Source organism: Scyliorhinus torazame, chromosome 2 (genome assembly GCF_047496885.1).
Source record: "Scyliorhinus torazame isolate Kashiwa2021f chromosome 2, sScyTor2.1, whole genome shotgun sequence".
In the NCBI taxonomy this organism is placed as follows: Eukaryota; Metazoa; Chordata; class Chondrichthyes; order Carcharhiniformes; family Scyliorhinidae; genus Scyliorhinus; species Scyliorhinus torazame.
Window position 1 is genome coordinate 220,956,478 of NC_092708.1, and position 20,036 is coordinate 220,976,513.

General features: G+C 48.9%; 1 protein-coding gene across 1 annotated transcript in view; it reads left to right on the forward strand.

Annotated features, from left to right (window-relative positions):
• The window catches only part of trpm2 (transient receptor potential cation channel, subfamily M, member 2), a 350,526-nt gene that overhangs the window by 173,671 nt on the left and 156,819 nt on the right, over positions 1-20,036 (forward strand). Inside the window, exons 14-15 of the mRNA XM_072484225.1 lie at positions 1,144-1,293; positions 9,770-9,899. Of these exons, the coding sequence (XP_072340326.1) occupies positions 1,144-1,293; positions 9,770-9,899 (280 nt within the window). The remainder of the gene's footprint in view (positions 1-1,143; positions 1,294-9,769; positions 9,900-20,036) is intronic.

Genomic DNA, 20,036 nt, shown 5'->3' on the forward strand with positions numbered 1-20,036 from the left:
TTAGAAGAAACATTTCCAAAACGTGAGTAGTTCGTATCTTGAAAGCACTGCCTGGAAGTGTGGTGGAGGAAGGTTCAATTGGGGCATTTAAGAGGGCATTAGATGATTATTTGAATAGAAACAACATGCAAGGGTACGGAGAAAGGCCAATTGGGAAGGCTAATGACATGTTGCAAGGAGATTGCGGTGCAATTGCTACAATTGTGCAGGGCTTTTTGACGAGATCATGACTGGAATACTGTGTGTCTAGCTTTGGTCTCCATACTTAAGGAAGGAGATACTTGGACTCTATATAGTGAACATTCACTTGACTGCTACCTACGCTGAGAAAATCAGGCCTCTTCTCCAGACTTTAGATGAAGAATGATTGGTGAAGGGTTTGATGGTGGACACATGGGGCTCAGTCTAGAACATGGTGTACAGTGTAGAACATAGTGGCACAGTCTAGAACATGTTGGCACAGTCTGGATCATGGTGACGCAATCTAGAACATGGTGGCACAGTCCAGAACATGGGGCACCGTCTAGAAAATGATGGCGCCGTCTAGAACATGGGGCACAGTTTAGAACATGGAGCACAGTCTAGAACATGGAGCACAGTCTAGAACATGGTAGCACAGTTTCAGGATAAGGAATTAGCCATTTAGGACAGAGATGAAGAACCTTCCTGCAGGGAGGTTTTGAATTGTGGGGATTTTTCTGCCACAGAAGGTTGTGGATGCTCCATCATTGAATACGTTGAAGGTTGGGATGGACAGATTTTCTTGTGTCTCAGGGAATGGAATTTGAAGAGTGGGCAGCAAAGTGGCATTGAGCCAGAAAGTCAACCATGGTCATATTGAATGTTGGAGCAGCTTTGAAAGGCCGTATGGTCTACCCCTGTCCCAAAGATGTCCAGTAAGGTAGATTAGCTATGCTAAATTGGCCCTGGCTGGGGTTATGGGGGTAGGGTGGGGGATTGAGTAAGGTACTCTTTCAGAGGGTCGTTGCAGTCTCGATGGGCCAAATGGCCTTGTTCTGCACTGTAGGGGTTCTATGTTCCTACTTTTAAAATATTATTGAAGTTCTGCTGTGACTGTTATCCTTTCTGAAGCTGAAAATGATCCCTGAACTCACTGTGATGCTCTAATTTTTCCATCCATAGATCCTGCCATCAGCTCCCCAGGACATGCAGCGCACTTATTCCCAAGAAAGCGAGATCTGTGAGGAGGAAGCTGAGGACCCAGAGCGTGACCTCTTTATCTGGGCAATTTTGCAGAAGCGTAAGGATCTGGCCTCCATTTTCTGGGTGCAGGTATGAACCAGGCCAGCAGAAACACAATACATTCACTCCCCTTTCACAAAAATCATTGATTTTCCAATCCTCCAACTTCGCTTCCAGTTTTTACTCCATTTTCCTCTCCTCCTCACCGCTTGCTCACACTTCCTGGAGATCATGGTAGTGGATTCATTTGGGATTAATACAGGGCCTTGACGAGAGAGTGGGCCAGTAGGATTAGTTTGCCATTGACAGAGCTCGGGGAGAGAGAGAATGTGACAATTGGGATCATTGGGGATTGATAGGCAGTTATGGGGTGAGAGAGGGAGTGGAATGCTGAGGTGTGGAGGAGTGGGGTTGAGAAGTGAGGGGGTGTGGGAGAGCTGAGGTGCAGGGGATTACCAAACGTTGCTGCTCAGTATCCTGCACAATTGCAGTCATTTTTTCTGAAGTGAGAGGCTGATCCCTGTGGTGGCCCCACGGGCTCTCCTTCCTTTCTCTTGTTCAGAACTGATGAGAGTGTTCAATGGAGGTCATTAGATTGACTGAGAATCCAGACATCCTGAAACTACGCTCTTCTTTCTCTGTGTACTGAAACCAAATCTGATTAACTACTGTAACTCACTCTTTTTCCAAGATCCCTGGGCCTCCTTTCAGCCGGCTACATGCTTGGTTACACTCAAGCTCTACTATTTGAGGTACCTTGTCTATTTTCTGAAGTCTTACAACACCAGATTAAAGTCCAACAGGTTTGTTTCGAGTTACTAGCTTTCGGAGCGCTGCTCCTTCCTCAGGTGAATCATTCACCTAAGGAGCAGTGCTCCGAAAGCTAGTTATTCAAAACAAGCCTGTTGGACTTTAACCTGGTGTTGTAAGACTTCATACTGGCTTACCCCAGTCCAACGCCGCCATCTCCACATCCTATTTTCTGATGGTTCTTGGTGCTGTCATGTGATCCCTGGCTCCTTTCTGTGGGTTTCGGAAAACAACTTTATCTCAAGAGGCTTGGAATATAAAAGCAGGGATGTACTTCTGAAGCTTTATAAAGCATTAGTTAGGCCCCATTTAGAATATTGTGAGCAATTTTGGGCCCCACACCTCAGGAAGGACATACTGGCACTGGAGCGGGTCCAGCGGAGATTCACACGGATGATCCCAGGAATGGTAGGCCTAACATACGATGACCGTCTGAGGATCCTGGGATTATATTCATTGGAGTTTAGGAGGTTGAGGGGAGATCTAATAGAAACTTACAAGATAATGAATGGCTTAGATAGGGTGGACGTAGGCAAGTTGTTTCCATTAGCAGGGGAGACTAGGACCCGGGGGCACAGCCTTAGAATAAAAGGGAGTCACTTTAGAACAGAGATGAGGAAAAATTTCTTCAGCCAGAGAGTGGTGGGTCTGTGGAATTCATTGCCACAGAGGGCAGTGGAGGCCGGGACGTTGAGTGTCTTTAAGACAGAAGTTGATAAATTCTTGATTTTTCGAGGAATTAAGGGCTATGGAGAGAGAGCGGGTAAATGGAGTTGAAATCAGCCATGATTGAATGGTGGAGTGGACTCGATGGGCCGAATGGCCTTACTTCCGCTCCTATGTCTTCTGGTCTTATGGTCTAACTGACTTCAAAGTTCATTCTGCTGCGCCGGCGGTCACCATCTTCAGTTAAGGGTTGTTGAAGCTGGCTCTTGATGAAACACCGCAGAGGCCTTGGAAATATTTGGCAGATTTGCCGCAACTGCCTGCAGAAAGCAGAGGATGGGCCCCTGCCCACCACTTCTGATTCCAGACTGGGCCATGGGCACGGCAGCTGTCTGATTAGTTGGATGTCACTTTAAAAGGGAAGTGGATTCCCAAAGACATTGGGCCGGATTCTCCGTTTCAGAGACTAAGTGCTCACCCCGGGACTGAATTGGTGGCATTCTGCGACCATGGAAGCGGCGCCAGTGCCAGAACAATTCAGGATCAGTTAATGGGCTAGCACCAGCACCATGTGTAACAAGAGCAATTCCAATGAAAAAAGGTGTCCTATTCGCTGGGGTCAGGATCGCCACTCAAGAGGCTGACAAGCTGCAGCCGCATGTTAGCCCTCCACCACACACACTCATCCCAGCCAACAAGGTCACAGCACGAAGAGTGGCACTCCGGTTCACGGGGGCAGAGCTTGAAACCCTGCTGTACGTCATGGAGGAGAGACACGGCACCCTGTTCCCCTGGGTGGGAAGGAGGCTGCCACCTGCCACAGTGCACCGGGCCTGGACGCAGGTGGCAGAGGCCGTAAGCACTGCTGGAAAAAGCTGCACAACCTCCTCAGGGTGACCAGGGTGAGTAGCCAGCACCGTGCCCCTGGCACCTACCCCTGCCACACACACCCGTAACCCCCCCCCCACCCCCCCACACATACCTCCCCATGACCTGGAGGGGGACTGCACCCCACCTGCCAGCAGCCTGCTCGCACCCCTCCCTGCACCATATGCCAGCACCCATACCGCCCGCATCGCCACGTGCCCTGTTCACAAAGGCCACCAGCTGCCCACTCCCTGAACTGCCCACTTCTGACTGCCTCTTCTTAATTGAAGCAACAACAGAAAATGCTGGATAAACCCAGCAGGTCTGGCTACATCTATAGAGAGAAACAGAGTTAATGGGCGGGATTCTTCGGTCGCAGACGGCAAAATTGTGTTTGACGATCGACCAGAGAATACCCGTTTACGACCAAACCGGGGGCGGCTCCACTTTTATGATGCTCCGCCCCCTCCTAAGTAGTGTATCGACGGCCTCAGAATGTTGCCTGAGGTCCACCCCACAATGCTCCGCCCTCGACCGGTTGAGATCCCGACAGCGTCGGTCGCGTGTGCTATCATCCGTCAGAACTCGGTATGGCGGCTGCAGACTCAGTCCAGCACCGCCACAGTTGGGGAGGGCAGGTCTGCGGGCAGGGGGGACTTTGTCAGGGGCTGGGGACACTGTTGGGGGGTGGACCGCGGCTCGCGGGCCTTCCAAAGATGGGGCACTATTTTGCAGGCCGGGTCCGCGAGGGGCCGGCACCATGCACATGCGCGGCCACGGTCCCGGCAATTCTTCGGGGTATATCGGCAGCTAGAGCTGGGTGTTCTCTACGCTGCTTGGCTGCTAGACCCCAGCCAAATGGAGGATTGGTGACCGTTTTGTGCCCGATTTTCAGTCGTAAAAAACCACCATTCCCACGCCGACGTGGGGACATCGCCTCAAAATCGGAGAAACCAGCCCAATGTTTCAGATTTGAATGATCCTTCTGCAGAACTGAAGAAAGATCGAAATGTGCAGAATTATACAGTTGGTGGAATAACTTTGGCTCTCCAGCTAGGTTTGTTTTGTAAGAGCACCAAATGGAGTCCACACCGAGTTGTAGAGAGAAACAGGTTAACTATTATATACAACTCCAGTGGTTCCCTATGGGTCTTCTCTAGTTAGTGCCTGACTGGCCGACTCTACTAATACAAAGCCACATTTTTAACAATTAATTTACGGGATGTGGGCGTCGCTGGTTAGCGCAGCAATTATTGCCCATCCCTAGCTGAACTGTGTTAAGGGTCCCCTGTCCCTTTATTGGGGGAGCTCAAATTCTGCAAGCTCCACATGGTAGTGGATCATCCCTACCCCATGAGACCCGTGCGGGTTATAACTTCCCTTTCCCCCCAAAGTCTAAAGAATTCTCCGAAGGCCAAGGCAAAGGAGTGCGCTAGATCCTCTTGACGTTTGGCAGGGTGTTGGGCAGCGTATATCTCAAGGGCAAATGCCGCCTCTGGCACAAACTTTGCTGTGGCTACAGATCCAAAGGCTGTGGATCCGAGCGCTCCCCATTGGAGATCTCAGTGTCCGGCACCCCCTGAGGTCCCACAGAGGCCTGCAAATGATGTTCTCTTGACTTTTGGCTGGGCATTGGGCAACATACATCTCAAGGGCCATTGCCACATCTGGCACAAACTTTGTTGTGGATCCGAGGGCTTCCCATTGGAGATCTCGTTGTCTGGCACCGCTTGGGGTCCACGGAGGCCCACAGCTGCAGTTCTGAATGAGATTTCCGAAGATGAGAGGTGGGATTCTCCATCCCGCCTCACCCATTCCCTGGTGCGGCGCACCCCCGCCAGCAGCGGGATCCTTCGTCCCGGCAGCTGGTCAATGGGATTTCCCGTTGTGGGCACCCCCACGCTGTCGGGATATTTGCGGGCGTGAGTGCGCCGCTGACGAAACAGAGGATCCCGCCAATGGAGAATCCAGCTGGAGGTTTCCAAGTAGGAGAAACGTTCTGAAGAAGCAGTCTCCTGGACCGAAGATGCCGAGGTGCTTTTTCACAGTACATCCTTGGGATTGTACCTGGTCGGACACAGGCCCTGTTTGCCAGGGGATAATGCCGGACACCCACTGGGCACCATCAGTGAAGGTTTGAGTAAACATCGAATCACCCGGTACAAAATGCCTGCAAGAGCGATGTCAGGAGGGGCAATGCCCTTGCTGCTCTGGTTGTATCATACTTTTGCCCTGTGTAGTGCTTCAATCCACAGTCTTCCTCCTATTTAATAATAATCTTTATTAGTGTCACAAGTAGGCTTACATTAACACTGCAATGAAGTTACTGTGAAAAACCCCTAGTTGCCACATGCCGGCGCCTATTCGGGTACACCGAGGGAGAATTCAGAATGTCCAATTCACCGAACAAGCACGTCTTTCAGGACTTGTGGGAGGAAACCGGAGCATCCGGAAGAAACCCACGCAGACACGAGGAGAATGTGCAGACTCCGCTCAGACAGTGACCCAAGCCGGGAATCAAACCTGGGACCCTGGCGCTGTGAAGCAACAGTGCTAACCACTATGCTACCGTGCCGTCCATTTCTATGCCTAGTTCCTACTCCCATTTTTCCCTAGTCTCATCCAGAGGGGAGCGTAACTCTTCCAACAGTCGCCCGTACAGGTCCCCACAGTTACCCTTCCCTAGGTTGCCTTGTCCAGCAATTCTTCGACTAACGAGTGTTCTGGTATCTGAGGGTACGTCGTTGTTTCCTTAAAGAGGATGTTTTTGACCTGTATGCATCTTAGCTCATTTGCTTTTGGCAATTAGAACCTCTCCGTGTGTTCCCCCAAGGTTGCTACTCTGTCGTCAGTGTACTTGTCCCTAACCGTCAGTGACCCCTCGTCCTGTCTCCATCTTTTGAAGGTGGTGTCCACTATTGCGGGAGCAAACCTGTAGTTGTTGCAGATGGTGGCCATGGTGGACATTTTGCTTTGGGTGAAGTGTTGCCTCATCTGGTACCACATCCGGAGCGTGGCTACTACCACTGGGCTCCTCGAGTACTTGGTCGGGGGAAAGTGCAGTTGTGACTAGGGCTCAGAGGGACGTTCCTATGCAGGAACTCTCCTCCATCTTCACTCATTCTGCTCCAGGTTCCTCACGGGGCATTTCAGATAACGCAACACCATATGTGCATAACTCAGCAATTCTTTGCAGCCTCGATAAAAACATGGTGATGGAATCACCCGGGGTTCTTACAGCGGTATTAAACTGATACCACTGTATTATAACCGACGGGTTGGATTAACCAATTCCACAAGCTGGATTCTCTGTCCCACGACGCTCGAAGTGCATTTCCAAAATGGACGGAGAATCGCGCATTGGGGAGAATTGGGATCGGCGACGGGCACCAATCTGCATGTGATTCTCTGACCCCCCAGATCGAGGTTCACAACGCACGCCAGTGGGAGGATATAAATGAATGAAAATGGGTCTTAATTACCCCTTTGCATCCAGTTAATGGGCCCAACACCAGAGTCTCCGGCCCCCCGTGATTTTCCGAGAAAAGGGAGAAAAAATTGGCTCAGGAGAAGAGACATGCGGGGCAAAATTCACCGGTATCGACACAATGTCCGCCGACCGGCGCCAAAAACGGCACAAATCAGTCCGGCATCGCGCCGCCCCAAAGGTGCGGAATCCTCAGCCCCTTGACCGGCCGAGTCCTAACCTTGAGGTGCTAGGCCCGCGCCAGACTGATTTCCGCCCCGCCAGCTGGCGTAAGTGCCCCGCCAGCTGGCGCGGAAATTACATTGCCGGGCGGTGCATGCGCGGGAGCGTTAGCGGCCGCTCACGGCATCCCCGCGCATGCGCTGTGGAGGGAGTCACTTCCGCCTCCGCCCTGGTGGAGAACGTGGCAAAGGCGGAAGGAAAAGCGTGCCCCCACGGCACAGGCCCGCCTGCGGATCGGTGGGCCCCGATCGCGGGCCAGGCCACTGTGGGGGCACCCCCCGGGGCCAGATCACCCCGCGCCCCCCCCAGGACCCCGGAGCCCGCCCGCGCCGCCTTGTCCCACCGGTAAGGTAGGTGGTTTAATCCACGCCAGCGGGACAGGCATTCTAGCAGCAGGACTTCGGCCCATCCGGGCCGGAGAATCACGGGGGGGGGGGGCCCGTCAGCTGGCGCGGCGCGATTCCCGCCCCCGCCGAATCTCCGGTGCTGGAGAATTTGGCAACCGGCGGGGGCGGGATTCACGCCAGCCCCCGGCGATTCTCCGACCCGGCGGGGGGTCGGAGAATCTCACCCGCGGTCTCAACGTTATGGTTTCTCTCTCCACAGATGCTGCCAGATCTGCTAAGTTTTTCCAACATTTTCTTTTTTATTGTTTTGTTTCTCTCCTTGGTTCCTACAACCTGATGTCATCAGCACTTCTTTCACATTCTGATTAGGAACATCGGGTTTTGTTAAGGAGAAAAATAATAATGCCCTGATTGGATAAACTGCAGATCCACTGACCTTCTAAGCTTCATTTGCACCTTTTAGTATGGAAGGTTTGCTCAGCAGCAAGGCCATCTCACTAGTGACTATGGGTGGAATTCTCCTATCTTACCTGCGGCAGGTTTGGTGGTGGGCAAGAACTTAGAACCTAAAGGGAACCAAAGAGCTGGAAATCCCGGGAATAAAATCAGATTGCAATGCTCCCAATAGTGGGATAATGGTGGATTGGTCTTCCTGCTGGCTGATGCTGTGGATCCCATTTGCATCTCATGAATGCTCATTAAAGCAGCTTCCTGCTGGTGTCCCACCAGGCCTTCCAATCTTGCATCCCGTCAGCCACCCCCGAATTTTAGCCAATTTTTCCCACACACTAAAGAGGTGCAATCACTATCTTATGTGACTCAATTAAATGAACCCGCAACTAATACATTCAATATTAGACTAAAGCTTCATGTGACTAGTAAAATTCCCTCAGGCTGATCATTTTCATTGCCTTCAACTTCCAAATACTCTACGTCGTGCATTGCAATGTAAACTCTGCATTTGCCTTTGGGCAGTTTATCATATTTTGAGTTAAACGTTCATGGTTCTATGAACTGTTAATGGCCCATACACTGTTAAATGAGTAGGGGACAAGTTACTGAAGTGTTGGTGGGTCACCTCCCACATGTAAGCAGGGGTTGGGTTTAGGAACCCCTGCCGAGTATAAATTCCCGTTCTTGCTGTTCTTGCCCAGTCTGGCTTCTAGGCGACTCAAGCCCAACATGGCAATGTAGGTGGATGTAAACTAGCCTATGAAGTAAGTTGGCAAGCCACTCAGCTGTATCAAACCATCCTAGAACAGGTAGGGTTTGCAAATATGGTCCACCATGATCTTTGTAGGGATAAGAGAGCGGCATGGTGGCATAGTGGTTAGCACTGCTGCCTCACAGCATCAGGGACCCGGATTTCATTCCAGCCTTGGGTGACTATCTGTGTGGAGTGTGTACGTTCTCCCTGTGTCTGCGTGGGCTTCCACCGGGTGCTCCAGTTTCCTCCCACAGTCCAAAGATGTGCAGGTTAGCTGGGGTTACAGGGATAGGGTGGGGGACTGGGACTCAGTATTGTTGGTGCAGACCTGATGAGCCAAATGGTCTCCTCTGCACTGGAGGGATTCTAAAAGGAAAATAGCTAAATGCAGCCTTGCCAGCAATGCCCACATCCTGAAAGTTAGTTGAGGAAAACTCATTCATTGCATTTTGCATAAAGTAGTTAAATTTGTTTTATCCTCATTCATAATTTTTGTGCCCTCCTGTAGAATGTGTGGCTCTTTGGTGATACTATTGGAGCCCGTCCTGCTCGCCACCATCTGTTTGGAGAGTGGAGGGTCTGTGCCTAATTTTGGTCAGAGTTACAGCAACAGAGGGCTGTTTAGCACAGGGCTAAATCGCTGGCTTTTAAAGCAGACCAAGGCAGGCCAGCAGCACGGTTTGATTCCCGTAATAGCCTCGCTGAACAGGTGCTGGAATGTGGCAACTAGGGGCTTTTCACAGTAACTTCATTTGAAGCTTACTTGTGACAATAAACAATTTTCATTTTCAGAGCAAGATTAGTCCACAAGAAATTTAACCTCATGTTAATCTCCATGGCCTGATCTTCCTTCACAGTGGAGATAGACATTATCGTGAGCTGGTGGATCAAACCACTTGACTTTCTTTTTGGATACAGTAACTTGATCAGTCCCCTAACATTGACTTGCATTTTTTCCAGGCTATGGACAGCATTGATTCTTCACTGGTTGCCTGTAAAATCCTGAAAAAAATGTCCTCTGAAGAGAACGACACAGACCTGTCTGAGGAAATGGAAGAACTAGCCCAGGAGTACGAGGATCGAGCCATCGGTATGCTGAGGTCTAAGTCATGTTTGATCTCAGACCTGTGTACAGGACAGTGCAGGTGTGGTGCTGGCTCCTTTCCATTCAGGATCATTCTCTCAGAAGGCAGACCACTTCCTTAACTCTGCCATCTGTTAGCTGTTTTATCTCTGTGCTCATTCCTTGGAGAATGATTAACAATGTAACAGACAGAGATATGAACACTCCTTCCATCTTATTGGAGGGTTGGGATGTGGTGTTGAGTGGAGTTTGTCTTGTACAAGAGGAGGGTGTTTTGGGCTCCTGTTCACAGACTCAGGTACCTCAATAGGTGTCATGCTCTGGACTGTTTGGACAGGAATCAGAACTGTGGACTATGTGGATTGAACCCTATGTCTCAAAGCCAAAGATCCGGACTCTGTGGACCAGGAGAGCTGAAAAAGGAAATGCCACTGTTTGTTTAAAATAAGAAATGGGGAAGGGATGAAACCTTGGCTAATCAATCACAACTTCAGTAATACAATTGTCCCAACATGCTCCCAGAGGTAGAAATGCATTTTGACCAGTCTTCTCTCTTCACCTGGGATGGAGGGTCTCTCTAGTCATTTTGTAGAAAGTTCAGGGTCTTTCATCAAAATAATTAAAAACATTTTTGTGTGCTTTGCTCTAATCTAAAAACAAAAGCACTGGAAATATTCAGCAGGTCAGGCAGCATCCGTGGAGAAAGAGATATAATTAACAGGAAGAAATCCCCAGAGTGGAGATGGGGCAGATTGGAAAATAGCAGGGAGCCACATCGCAACAGCTGCCTGGCACGTTCCCATCACCAGGCAAGTTTCTAGACCCCCGATTAGGGGTCACTTTGAGCATTTCCGTGGGTGCCTGCTGGTAGCGAGCACCCTCTTGATGTGTGCAGAGGATGCTAGTTAAATAGAGATAAAATCATAGAAACATAACTAGGAGCATGAGTAGGCCATGCAGCCCTTTGAGCTGCTCCTCCATTCAATATGACCATGGCTGATCCTCAATCTCAATGCCATAATTCCCATTTTCTCCACATGCCCCCTGATGCCATTAAAATCTAAACAAAATCTATCTCTTCCTTGAATATGTTCAGTGTCTTGGCTTCCACAGTCTTCTGTGGTGGAGAATTCCACAGGTTTATTCCCCTTTGAGTGAAGAAACGTTTCCTCATCTCAGTTATGAATGGCCATCCCGTATCCTGACACTGGTTCCCTGGTTCCAAATTCCCCATCCAGGGGAAACATCCTCCCTGCATCTAGTCTGTCCAGCCCTCGGGACGCCATGGTGGCGCAGTGGTTAGCACTACTGCCTCATGATGCCAAGGCACCGGGTTCGATCCTGGTGCCAGATCACTGTCTGTGTGGAGTTTGCACATTCTCCCTGTGCCTGCCTGGGTCTCACCCCCACAACTCAAAGATGTGCAGGGTATGTGGATTGGTCACGCTAATTTGTATCTTAATCGGACAAAAATTTGGGTACTCAAAATTTATATTTAAAAAAAAATAGTCTGTCCGGCCCTATTAGAATTTTATAGATTTCAATCAGATCTCCTCTCATCCTTCTAAATTGCAGTGAATACAAGCCCAGTTGAACCGTCTCTTCTCATAGGACAGTCCCCCCAAACCCGGGGCGTCATTCTCCGACCCCCCGCCGGGTCGGAGAATGGACGTTGGCCGCCGTGAATCCCGCCTCCGCCCCCGCCGAAGTCTCCGGTACCGGAGATTGGGCGGGGGCGGGAATCGGGCCGCGCCGGTTGGCGGGACCCCCCGCTGGATTCTCCGGCCCGGATGGGCCGAAGTCCCGCCCAGGAATTGCCTGTCCCGCCGACGTAAATCAAACCTGGTATTTACCGGCGGGACCAGGCGGTGTGGGCGGGCTCCGGGGTCCTGGGGGGGGGGGCACGGGCGATCTGACCCCGGGGGGTGCCCCCACGGTGGCCTGGCCCGCGATCGGGGCCCACCGATCCGCGGGCAGGCCTGTGCCGTGGGGGCACTCTTTCCCTTCCGCCTCCGCTACGGCCTCCACCATGGCGGAGGCGGAAGAGACTCTCCCCACTGCGCATGCGCGGGAAACTGACAGCGGCCGCTGACGCTCCCGCGCATGCGCCGGGAAACTGACAGCGGCCGCTGACGCTCCCGCGCATGCGCCGCATTTCCGCACCAGCTGGCGGGGCAACAAACGCCATTTCCGCCAGCTGGCGGGGCGGAAATCCCTCCGGCGTCGGCCTAGCCCCTCAATGTTGGGGCTAGGCCGCCAAAGATGCGGAGCATTCCGCACCTTTGGGCCGGCGCGATGCCCGTCTGATTGGCGCCGTCTTTGGCGCCAGTCGGCGGACATCCCGCCGTTGGGGGAGAATTTCGCCCCCGGTGTCAGCCTAATGAACCTCCGCTGCACTCCCTTTATGGCAAGTATATCCTTTCTCAGATAGGGAGACCAAAACTGCATGCAATACTCGCCAAGGCTCTGTATAACTGCAGTAAGACATCTCTACTTCTGAACAAATCCTCTTGCAGTGAAGGCCAACATACCATTTACCTTCCTAATTTCTTGCTGCACCGGCCCCTCCACTTTCATTGACAGGCGTACAAGGACACCCAGATCCCTTTGTACATCCACACTTCCCAATATATCACTATTTAAATAATACTCTTCCTTTCTGTCTTTCTGGTCTTATACACCAATGTGTATAACTTCACATTTAGCCACGTTGTATTGCATCTGCCATGTGTTTGCCCACTTACTGAACTTGTCTAAATCACCTTGAAGCCTCCTTGCATCCTCCTCACAACTCACAATTCTGCTCAATTTTGTGTCATCAGCAAATTTGGAAATGTTACAGTTGGTTCCCTCTTCCAGGTCATTTTTATATATTGGGAACAGCTAGAACCCAAGCTTTAATCCCTGTGGAACTCCACGAGACACTGCCTGCCACTCAGGAAAAGACCCATTTATTCCCACTCTTTGATTCCTGTCTGTCAACCAATTCTTGATCCATTGTACTTTAATCTTGCCTACCAATCTCTTATGAGGGACCTTATAAAAAGCCTTCTGAAAGCCCAAATATACCACATCCACTGATTCTTCCTTATCTATTCTGCTAGTTACATCCTCAAAAAACTCCAGTAGATTTGTTAAACATGATTTGCATTTCATAAACCCATATTGACTTTGTTCAATCCTGTTAATGCTTTCCAAATGTTCTGTTATCATGTTTTTTATAACAAATTCAAAGATCTTCCCCACTACTGATGTCAGGCTAACTGGTCTTTAAGTCTCCCTTTTTTCTCTCCCTCCCTTTTTAAATAGTGGTTACATTTTCCACCCTCCAATCTGTAGGAACTGCTCCAGAGTCTATAGATTTTTTGAAGTTGACCACCAATGCATCCAATATTTGCAGGGTAATTTCCTTTAATACTCTGGGATGTAGATTATCAGGCCCTGGTAATTGGTCAGCCTTTAACCCCATTGACTTCCCCAGCACCATTTTCTTACTGATACTGATTTCCTTCAATTCCACCCTCTCACTGGACCCTAACATTTCTGGGGGATCTTTGTGTCCTCTTTTGGGAAGACAGAACCAGACAATGTGTTCAATTCTTCTACCGTTTCTTTATTGCCTATTATAATTCCCACAGCTTCTGACTATACATTTATAATTACTAATCTTTTTCTCTTCACATATTTATGAAATCTTTTCTGATCAGTTTCTATGTTCCTACAGTTTAACTATCATACTCTATATTCCTCTTCATGATCAAATTTGTTGTCCACTTTTGCTGAATTCCACATTACTTCCAATCCTCAAACTTGCGGCTTTTCCCTGGCAATTTTACATGTCTCCTCTTTGGATTTAATATGGTCCCTAATTTCTTTTGTTAGCCATGGTTGAGCCACCTTTCCCTTTTTATTTCTGCACCAGACAACAATGAATAATTGCTGTAATTCATTCACACATTCTTTAAATATGAACCATTGCCTATCCACCCTCAACGTCTTTGGTAAGGTTCCTGAAACTATCCTTGCCAATTCACGCCTCAAACCCCCGTAGATCTCTTTACTTAGATTCAGGGCCATTGTTTCAGATTCAACTACTTCACACTCCATTTTAATGAAGAATTCTATCATATATGTGCACTCTTCTCCAAGGGACCCCGCTAACAAGATTGTTAATTAATCCTTTCTCATTGCACAGTACCCAGTCTAGAATAACCTGTTCTCTGGTTGGTTCCTCAATGTATTGGTCTAAAAACCCATTAGGTACACACTCCAGGAACTCCTCCTCCACAATATTATCACTAGTTTGATTTGTCCAACCTATGTGTAAATTAAAGTCACCCACATTTGCAGTTGTACCCTTATTGCATCTTTGATTTCTTCATAAGATCCTGGAATCCTTCCTCACTATTGCATTGATTTCCTCCTTTATGAGCAATGCTACCTTCTTTACCTTTATTCTTTCCTTCCTAAATAATAAATACCCTTGGATGTTCAGTTTCCATCCTTGGTAACCCTGTAGCCATGTCTTTGTAATTGCAACTACATCAGAACTGTTTATATCTATTTGCATTGTTAATTCATCTACCTTTTGCAAATACTCCGCACACTAAGACACACAGCTTTTTGACTTGTATTTTTAACCTTGTTAGTCATCTTAACTTTATTTTGATTTCTGGCCCCATTTGTTTTTCACCTTTTTTTTACCTTCCACTTTTGCTTCTTACATTTATGCATTTTGATTCTCCCTCCTCTGTCTCCTTGCTCAGGTTCCCACCCCCCTGCTGTTCTAGTTTAAACCCACCCTGACAGCAATAGCAAACACCCCCCTCCTAGCATCTAAAATGGCATTTCTGTTAGAGAGTGGAACGGCCACAGGGGTCTCCTGCATTACCCACCTTTCTCTACTCTTCCTGGTGATCACCCAATCCTTTTCTGCCTGTATAGTCTTTACCTGTGGCATGACCACCTCATTGAATGTGCTGACTACAACAATCTCAGCATCACGGATGCTCCCCAGTGACTCCACCTGCCTCTCTCTAAAATGTGGTTGGTCAGTAGCTGTCGTTGGACACATTTCATGAACATATGATCACCAGGGGCACTGGAAGTGTCCATGACTTCCCGCATAGCACATGAGGAGCATATTACGGGTGCAAGCTCCACTGCCATTATTTCCCGTTAGATTAGGCTTGATAGTTACTCCCCTTAAAGAATACTAATTATGCTCAGGACCTTATTTCACTTCGAACAGTCCCACTGCAATGCAAAGACATTGCCTTAAAGTCTTTGGACTCCTGACTTTAAGTCTTAACTTTACTTCCCTTACGTTACTTTTGTTACCTTATTATATTGGCCCAACTATCTCAGTTATCCAAGTACAGCTATTTGTTGTAAGTATATATGCTTTTCCAATTTACAGCAATTTGTAGACAATAACTAACCAATTAACTTACAGTTTCCCTGTGATGTCACTTGTTGTGTTCGTTTTCACCAAGAACAGTGTTTTTTTTCAACAAGTACCAACTACAGAACACAGTTCCCAGAATGCTTCACGGCAATGCTGATGGCAGGACACAGTTCCCAGCTGGCTACACTGTGATGCTGACTGCAGGACACTGTTCCCAAACTGCTTCACTGTGATGCTGACTGCAGGACGCTTCCCAGATTGCTTGTCTGTGGCAACCCAGAGAGCCATCAAAGCTAGAGGCCCTAAATCCCAAAGTGAGGGTCTCCAGGTGCACCCACTGGAAGGGTTTCCCTTCCTATCAGGGGGCCCACATATTTGGCCCATCTGAAAAATATAATTGTTTTGAACCCATTCAAGAATGCTTCCATTTTGAGATACTTTCATTATTTGCCTCACTTCTCTGTGCCGAGGCTGTAGAGCTGTTCCCTCTGTTATTGGGCTGGCAGCATCGGGAGCCTGCCTGCCATCTTTAATTGGATGGCAAGCTCAGAAACAGCCAAAATCGGAAGCTGCCTCTGGAAATATCGCTGTCTTAGAAAAAAATTGTCCTTCTTTCCAGCTACAGAAAAGGAAGGAAACAGCAACAGGTGCTTCCAGGCACCGCAGCCACCAGCAGGAGCAAGCAACAAAACAACCTACAAACACGTTAGTTTATTGACAGTATCAAATAAAAAATACAACAATTAGGACACCAATCACCTGGCACCAAGAACACGCTCCAGTGCCTCTGGGCTGCATGACCAAATTCAAAGATGGCTACTCAGCTCCTCCGATCCCACTGCGTAGGTTCCTGTTTTTAGAAAGGAATGTTAAAGGCCATCTGCATGACCTCGTGCTGTGGAGTTAGTTAGATCTTGTGGGCCATCAGATACGGCATCCATCCCGTTCATGAGATGGAGATTGTCCTCAAACGGTGTTGATTGGAACCTCACCACATCTAGGTAGGATCCGGAACCTGCCAACGGGAGCGGGCCGGTTAGATCTGAAAGTGATCGGCGCTCGGCGCGGATCCCGATTTTGCTCCTGATAGGTTCAGGCTCGCAACATCCAGACTGTCCCAAAGCCCATGGAGAAATTTCTGTCCCCATTGGAAAAATCTGTTTCTCTCTACCTGTTTCTACCTTAGATCTCCAACATCCACGATATTTTGCTTTTGTATTAAGGAGAGATCCAAAGCTAATGGGTGCAATCTAATGATCGGTTTGTGCCGGGCGCAGATCCGTGCGAGTCGGTTAGATAGCGGGAGAGGCCAAAATCGGGATCCACGCTGGGCGCCGCTCCCGTTGGCAGGTTCCAGGTCCCGCCTAGATGTGGTGAGGTTCCAATTAACACTATTTGAGGCCAATCTCCATCTCATGAACGGGACAATTTATTCATGTCAAGAGGGTTAGAATACAAGATCTGGGAGGTACTTCTGAGGCTAGATAAGGCTCTGGTCAGACCCCATTTGGAGTATTGTCAGCAGTTTTGGGCCCCGTATCTAAGAAAGGATGTGCTGGCCTTGGAAAGGGTCCAGAGGAGGTTCACAAGAATGATCCCTGAATGAACAACTTGTCGTATGAGGAACAGTTGAGGACTCTGGGTCTGTACCAGTTGAAGTTTAGAAGGATGAGGGGGATCTTATTGAAACTTACAGGATACTGCGAGGCCTGGATAGAGTGGACATGTAGAGGATGTTTCCACTTGTAGGAAAAACTAGAACCAGAGGACATAAGCTCAGACTAAATGAACAATCCTTTAAAACAGAGATGAGGAGGAATGTCTTCAGCCAGAGGGTGGTGAATCTGTGGACTCTTTGCCGCAGGAGGCTGTGGAGGCCAAATCCCGGAGTGTCTTTAAGACAGAGATAGATAGGTTCTTGATTAATAAGGGGATCAGGGGTTATGCGGAGAAGGCAGGAGAATGGGGCTGGGAAAAATATCAGCCATGATTGAATGGCGGAGCTGATGCGATGGGCCGAGTGGCCTAATTCTGCTCTGAGGTTTTATGGTTCCAATTAACACCATTTGAGGCCAATCTCCATCTCATTAACGGGACAGATGCCATATCTAATGGCCTTTCAAGATCTAACTAACTCCCCAGCACGAGGTCACGCAGATGGCCTTTAGCACTCCTTTTTTCTAAGATATCTGGGTCCGGAACACCGGGCTCAAGCAGTCGTATGAGTCCAGAAGGCTATCCGGTTTCAAGCAGGACCTGGTGCACGACTCTGTTCCAAATGGGCCACCTGCTAACACCATTGAAGAAATGCTTCACAGAATTGCTGATGCTTTTGTTGCTGGTGTGGTGAGTGCTGCGTGTAACTGGCACGTCACAACCGGTTAAACATGCTGGGAATGAAGGGTTTGAACTGCACCTTGAGTGGAATATGTGGATGCCAGGATTTGGTTCCGATGAGATTGGGCAGTGTGGGAGGCCTGCACAGCTGTGGCTCCTCAATGGAGAATGTCACTGATACATTGGACAAGTAATACATTGATGGACAGATCATTTCTGAACATGATAACAAATTCTCAGGCTTATCCTCTGTTTCTGTTGAGGACCCTGTGAGGGGTGTTACTGTGTGTTTGGTTTTTTTGTGTGACAATGAGCTGATACAGCTTTGTATTGGTACCAATTTGGAACGGTGACATTTTCTTGTTTAATGGTTAGTGTGATATGTGGAATCACACTGTTGATTTACAAATCTTTGTTAATGTTGACCATTTAATAAATAAAACATTCTTGAGTGGAATCTCACGGGTACACATGCCATGCCGCAGGTGAGTGTTATTGCCTGGCATCCTAATCAAGCTGTGAGGCCTGCACACTTTTCCTGAACTTTGGAGGCGTCAACACCACAGGGGCAGCGGCCAACAATGAAACATCCAAGAGCTGGACTTCACCACAGGGTATATCCCCGCAGCCAGAGGGTGAATGTGTGGATCAGGGAGGGTACCCGAGTCTGGCCAATGTTATTCTCTGTCTGGGGTGCGGGGTCCAGGGGTCCCTGCTGTGGCTGGGGGTGCATGTGCAAGGGCGGGGTCCCCCTTTACAACTGGCTCGTTGGATGACATCCTGAGGGAAGGTGGGAAACATAAGGGTGAGGGTTGATTAGGAGGTTTGGGGCTTCCAGGGTGGAAGCCATAACTGACTGTTGGTCTCTCACCACCTCCAATTCCTTACAGACATTACGTTATGGATAGTATCGTAGACCCTGCAGCAGCTGCCCTTGCGGTGCTGGTGGCAGTCAAGGCGACCAGACACCGGAGAAGACAGTGGCAGCAGCATCGACGCAGGCTCGAGGTGACAGCCCATGTGCAGGAACCCGCCATACACCCTGAGGACCTGGACACCCATCAGGCCGGGAGGGACCCAGAGGTAGAGGCCAGCGACGGCTCAAGGTGTACAGGCATTGCTGGCCGTTTGAGGAGATGAATGACAGCATGTACCACAGGAGGCTCCGCCTCAACAAGGAGATGTTGCAGCACCTGTGTCACATCCTCGCAAACTTGGCACCCCATGGAGGAGGGGGATACCCGATCCCAGTGGTCATGAAGGTCACCGCAGCGCTTAACCTCTTTGCCACTGGTTCATTCCAGATCTCAAGCAGGGACTTGTGCGGCATTTCACAACCCACAGCCCACAAGTGCATCCATGAAGCCACGAATGCCTGTATGCCCAGGCATTGGACTATAGAAAGTTTGAGCTGGACCAAGCCCATCAAATGCAGCAGGATTTTCCATCATCGCCAGGATGTCACAGGTCCTGAGGTTAATTGATGGCACGCATGTCGCCTTATGCACACCGGGGCAACAGGGTATACACTTCATTCACAGGAAGAGGTTTGTTACAGGCACCTGGTCAACTCTCAACAGTGGCTAAGACACTGGATCAAAACCATAACTTTTAAGACGGTGCAGAAAGATCGATTCGTTCCAGGAGTAATAACACAAGAAATAAGGCTTGGTTATTTTATAAACAAACTTTATGAAAACAAAAGGGGAAAAAAAATCAATATTTAAACTTTCAAATTTCAACCCTAACAATAACAGATTACATGTAGTATCTTAATCATCAACACCAATGCTCCCATTAAACAACACTTTAAATGAACGTGCAGCTCTCATTCCACTTAAGGCAAAGGTGATTGTTGCATTAACGTAGCAATTTTTCTTCTGTTAGGGAAATTCTTTCAGAACCTTTTTCCAAAGCCTGCCTCAGTAGCAACTTTCATGACCTATCTCGGTTGCTTTCCAAAGCCTTCACTCTGTACCTGTTCCAAAGAGGATTTTTGTTCTCTCTCTCTAAGCTCGTCCTAGCCACTCAAACAAACGTTCTCTCCTCGGGTGCTCAGACTTGAATTCATCAGCGTTATCTTGGCTGTTTTATTACATATTCCCGTTTATACAGAACATAGCCATGCTATTGATATGCAATTAAATCTCCCATTGGATCATCAAACTCTGTAAAGGACTAATAGCTGGTCAGATGGGAATGCCCCTTAAGACAATGGATCTCGAGTGACTTACCCTTGCTGAATAGGGCCATCCTGTGTATTCCCAACTCCCGATAGATCCCTACCATCATCTCAATTGGTGCCTTATTGACCGCCCTTTTATACATAGTTGACGGACAAGAAGTCCATAAAGTTAAGGACAGTGACCATCTCGTCCGCCATTGGGGTTTTGCAGGCT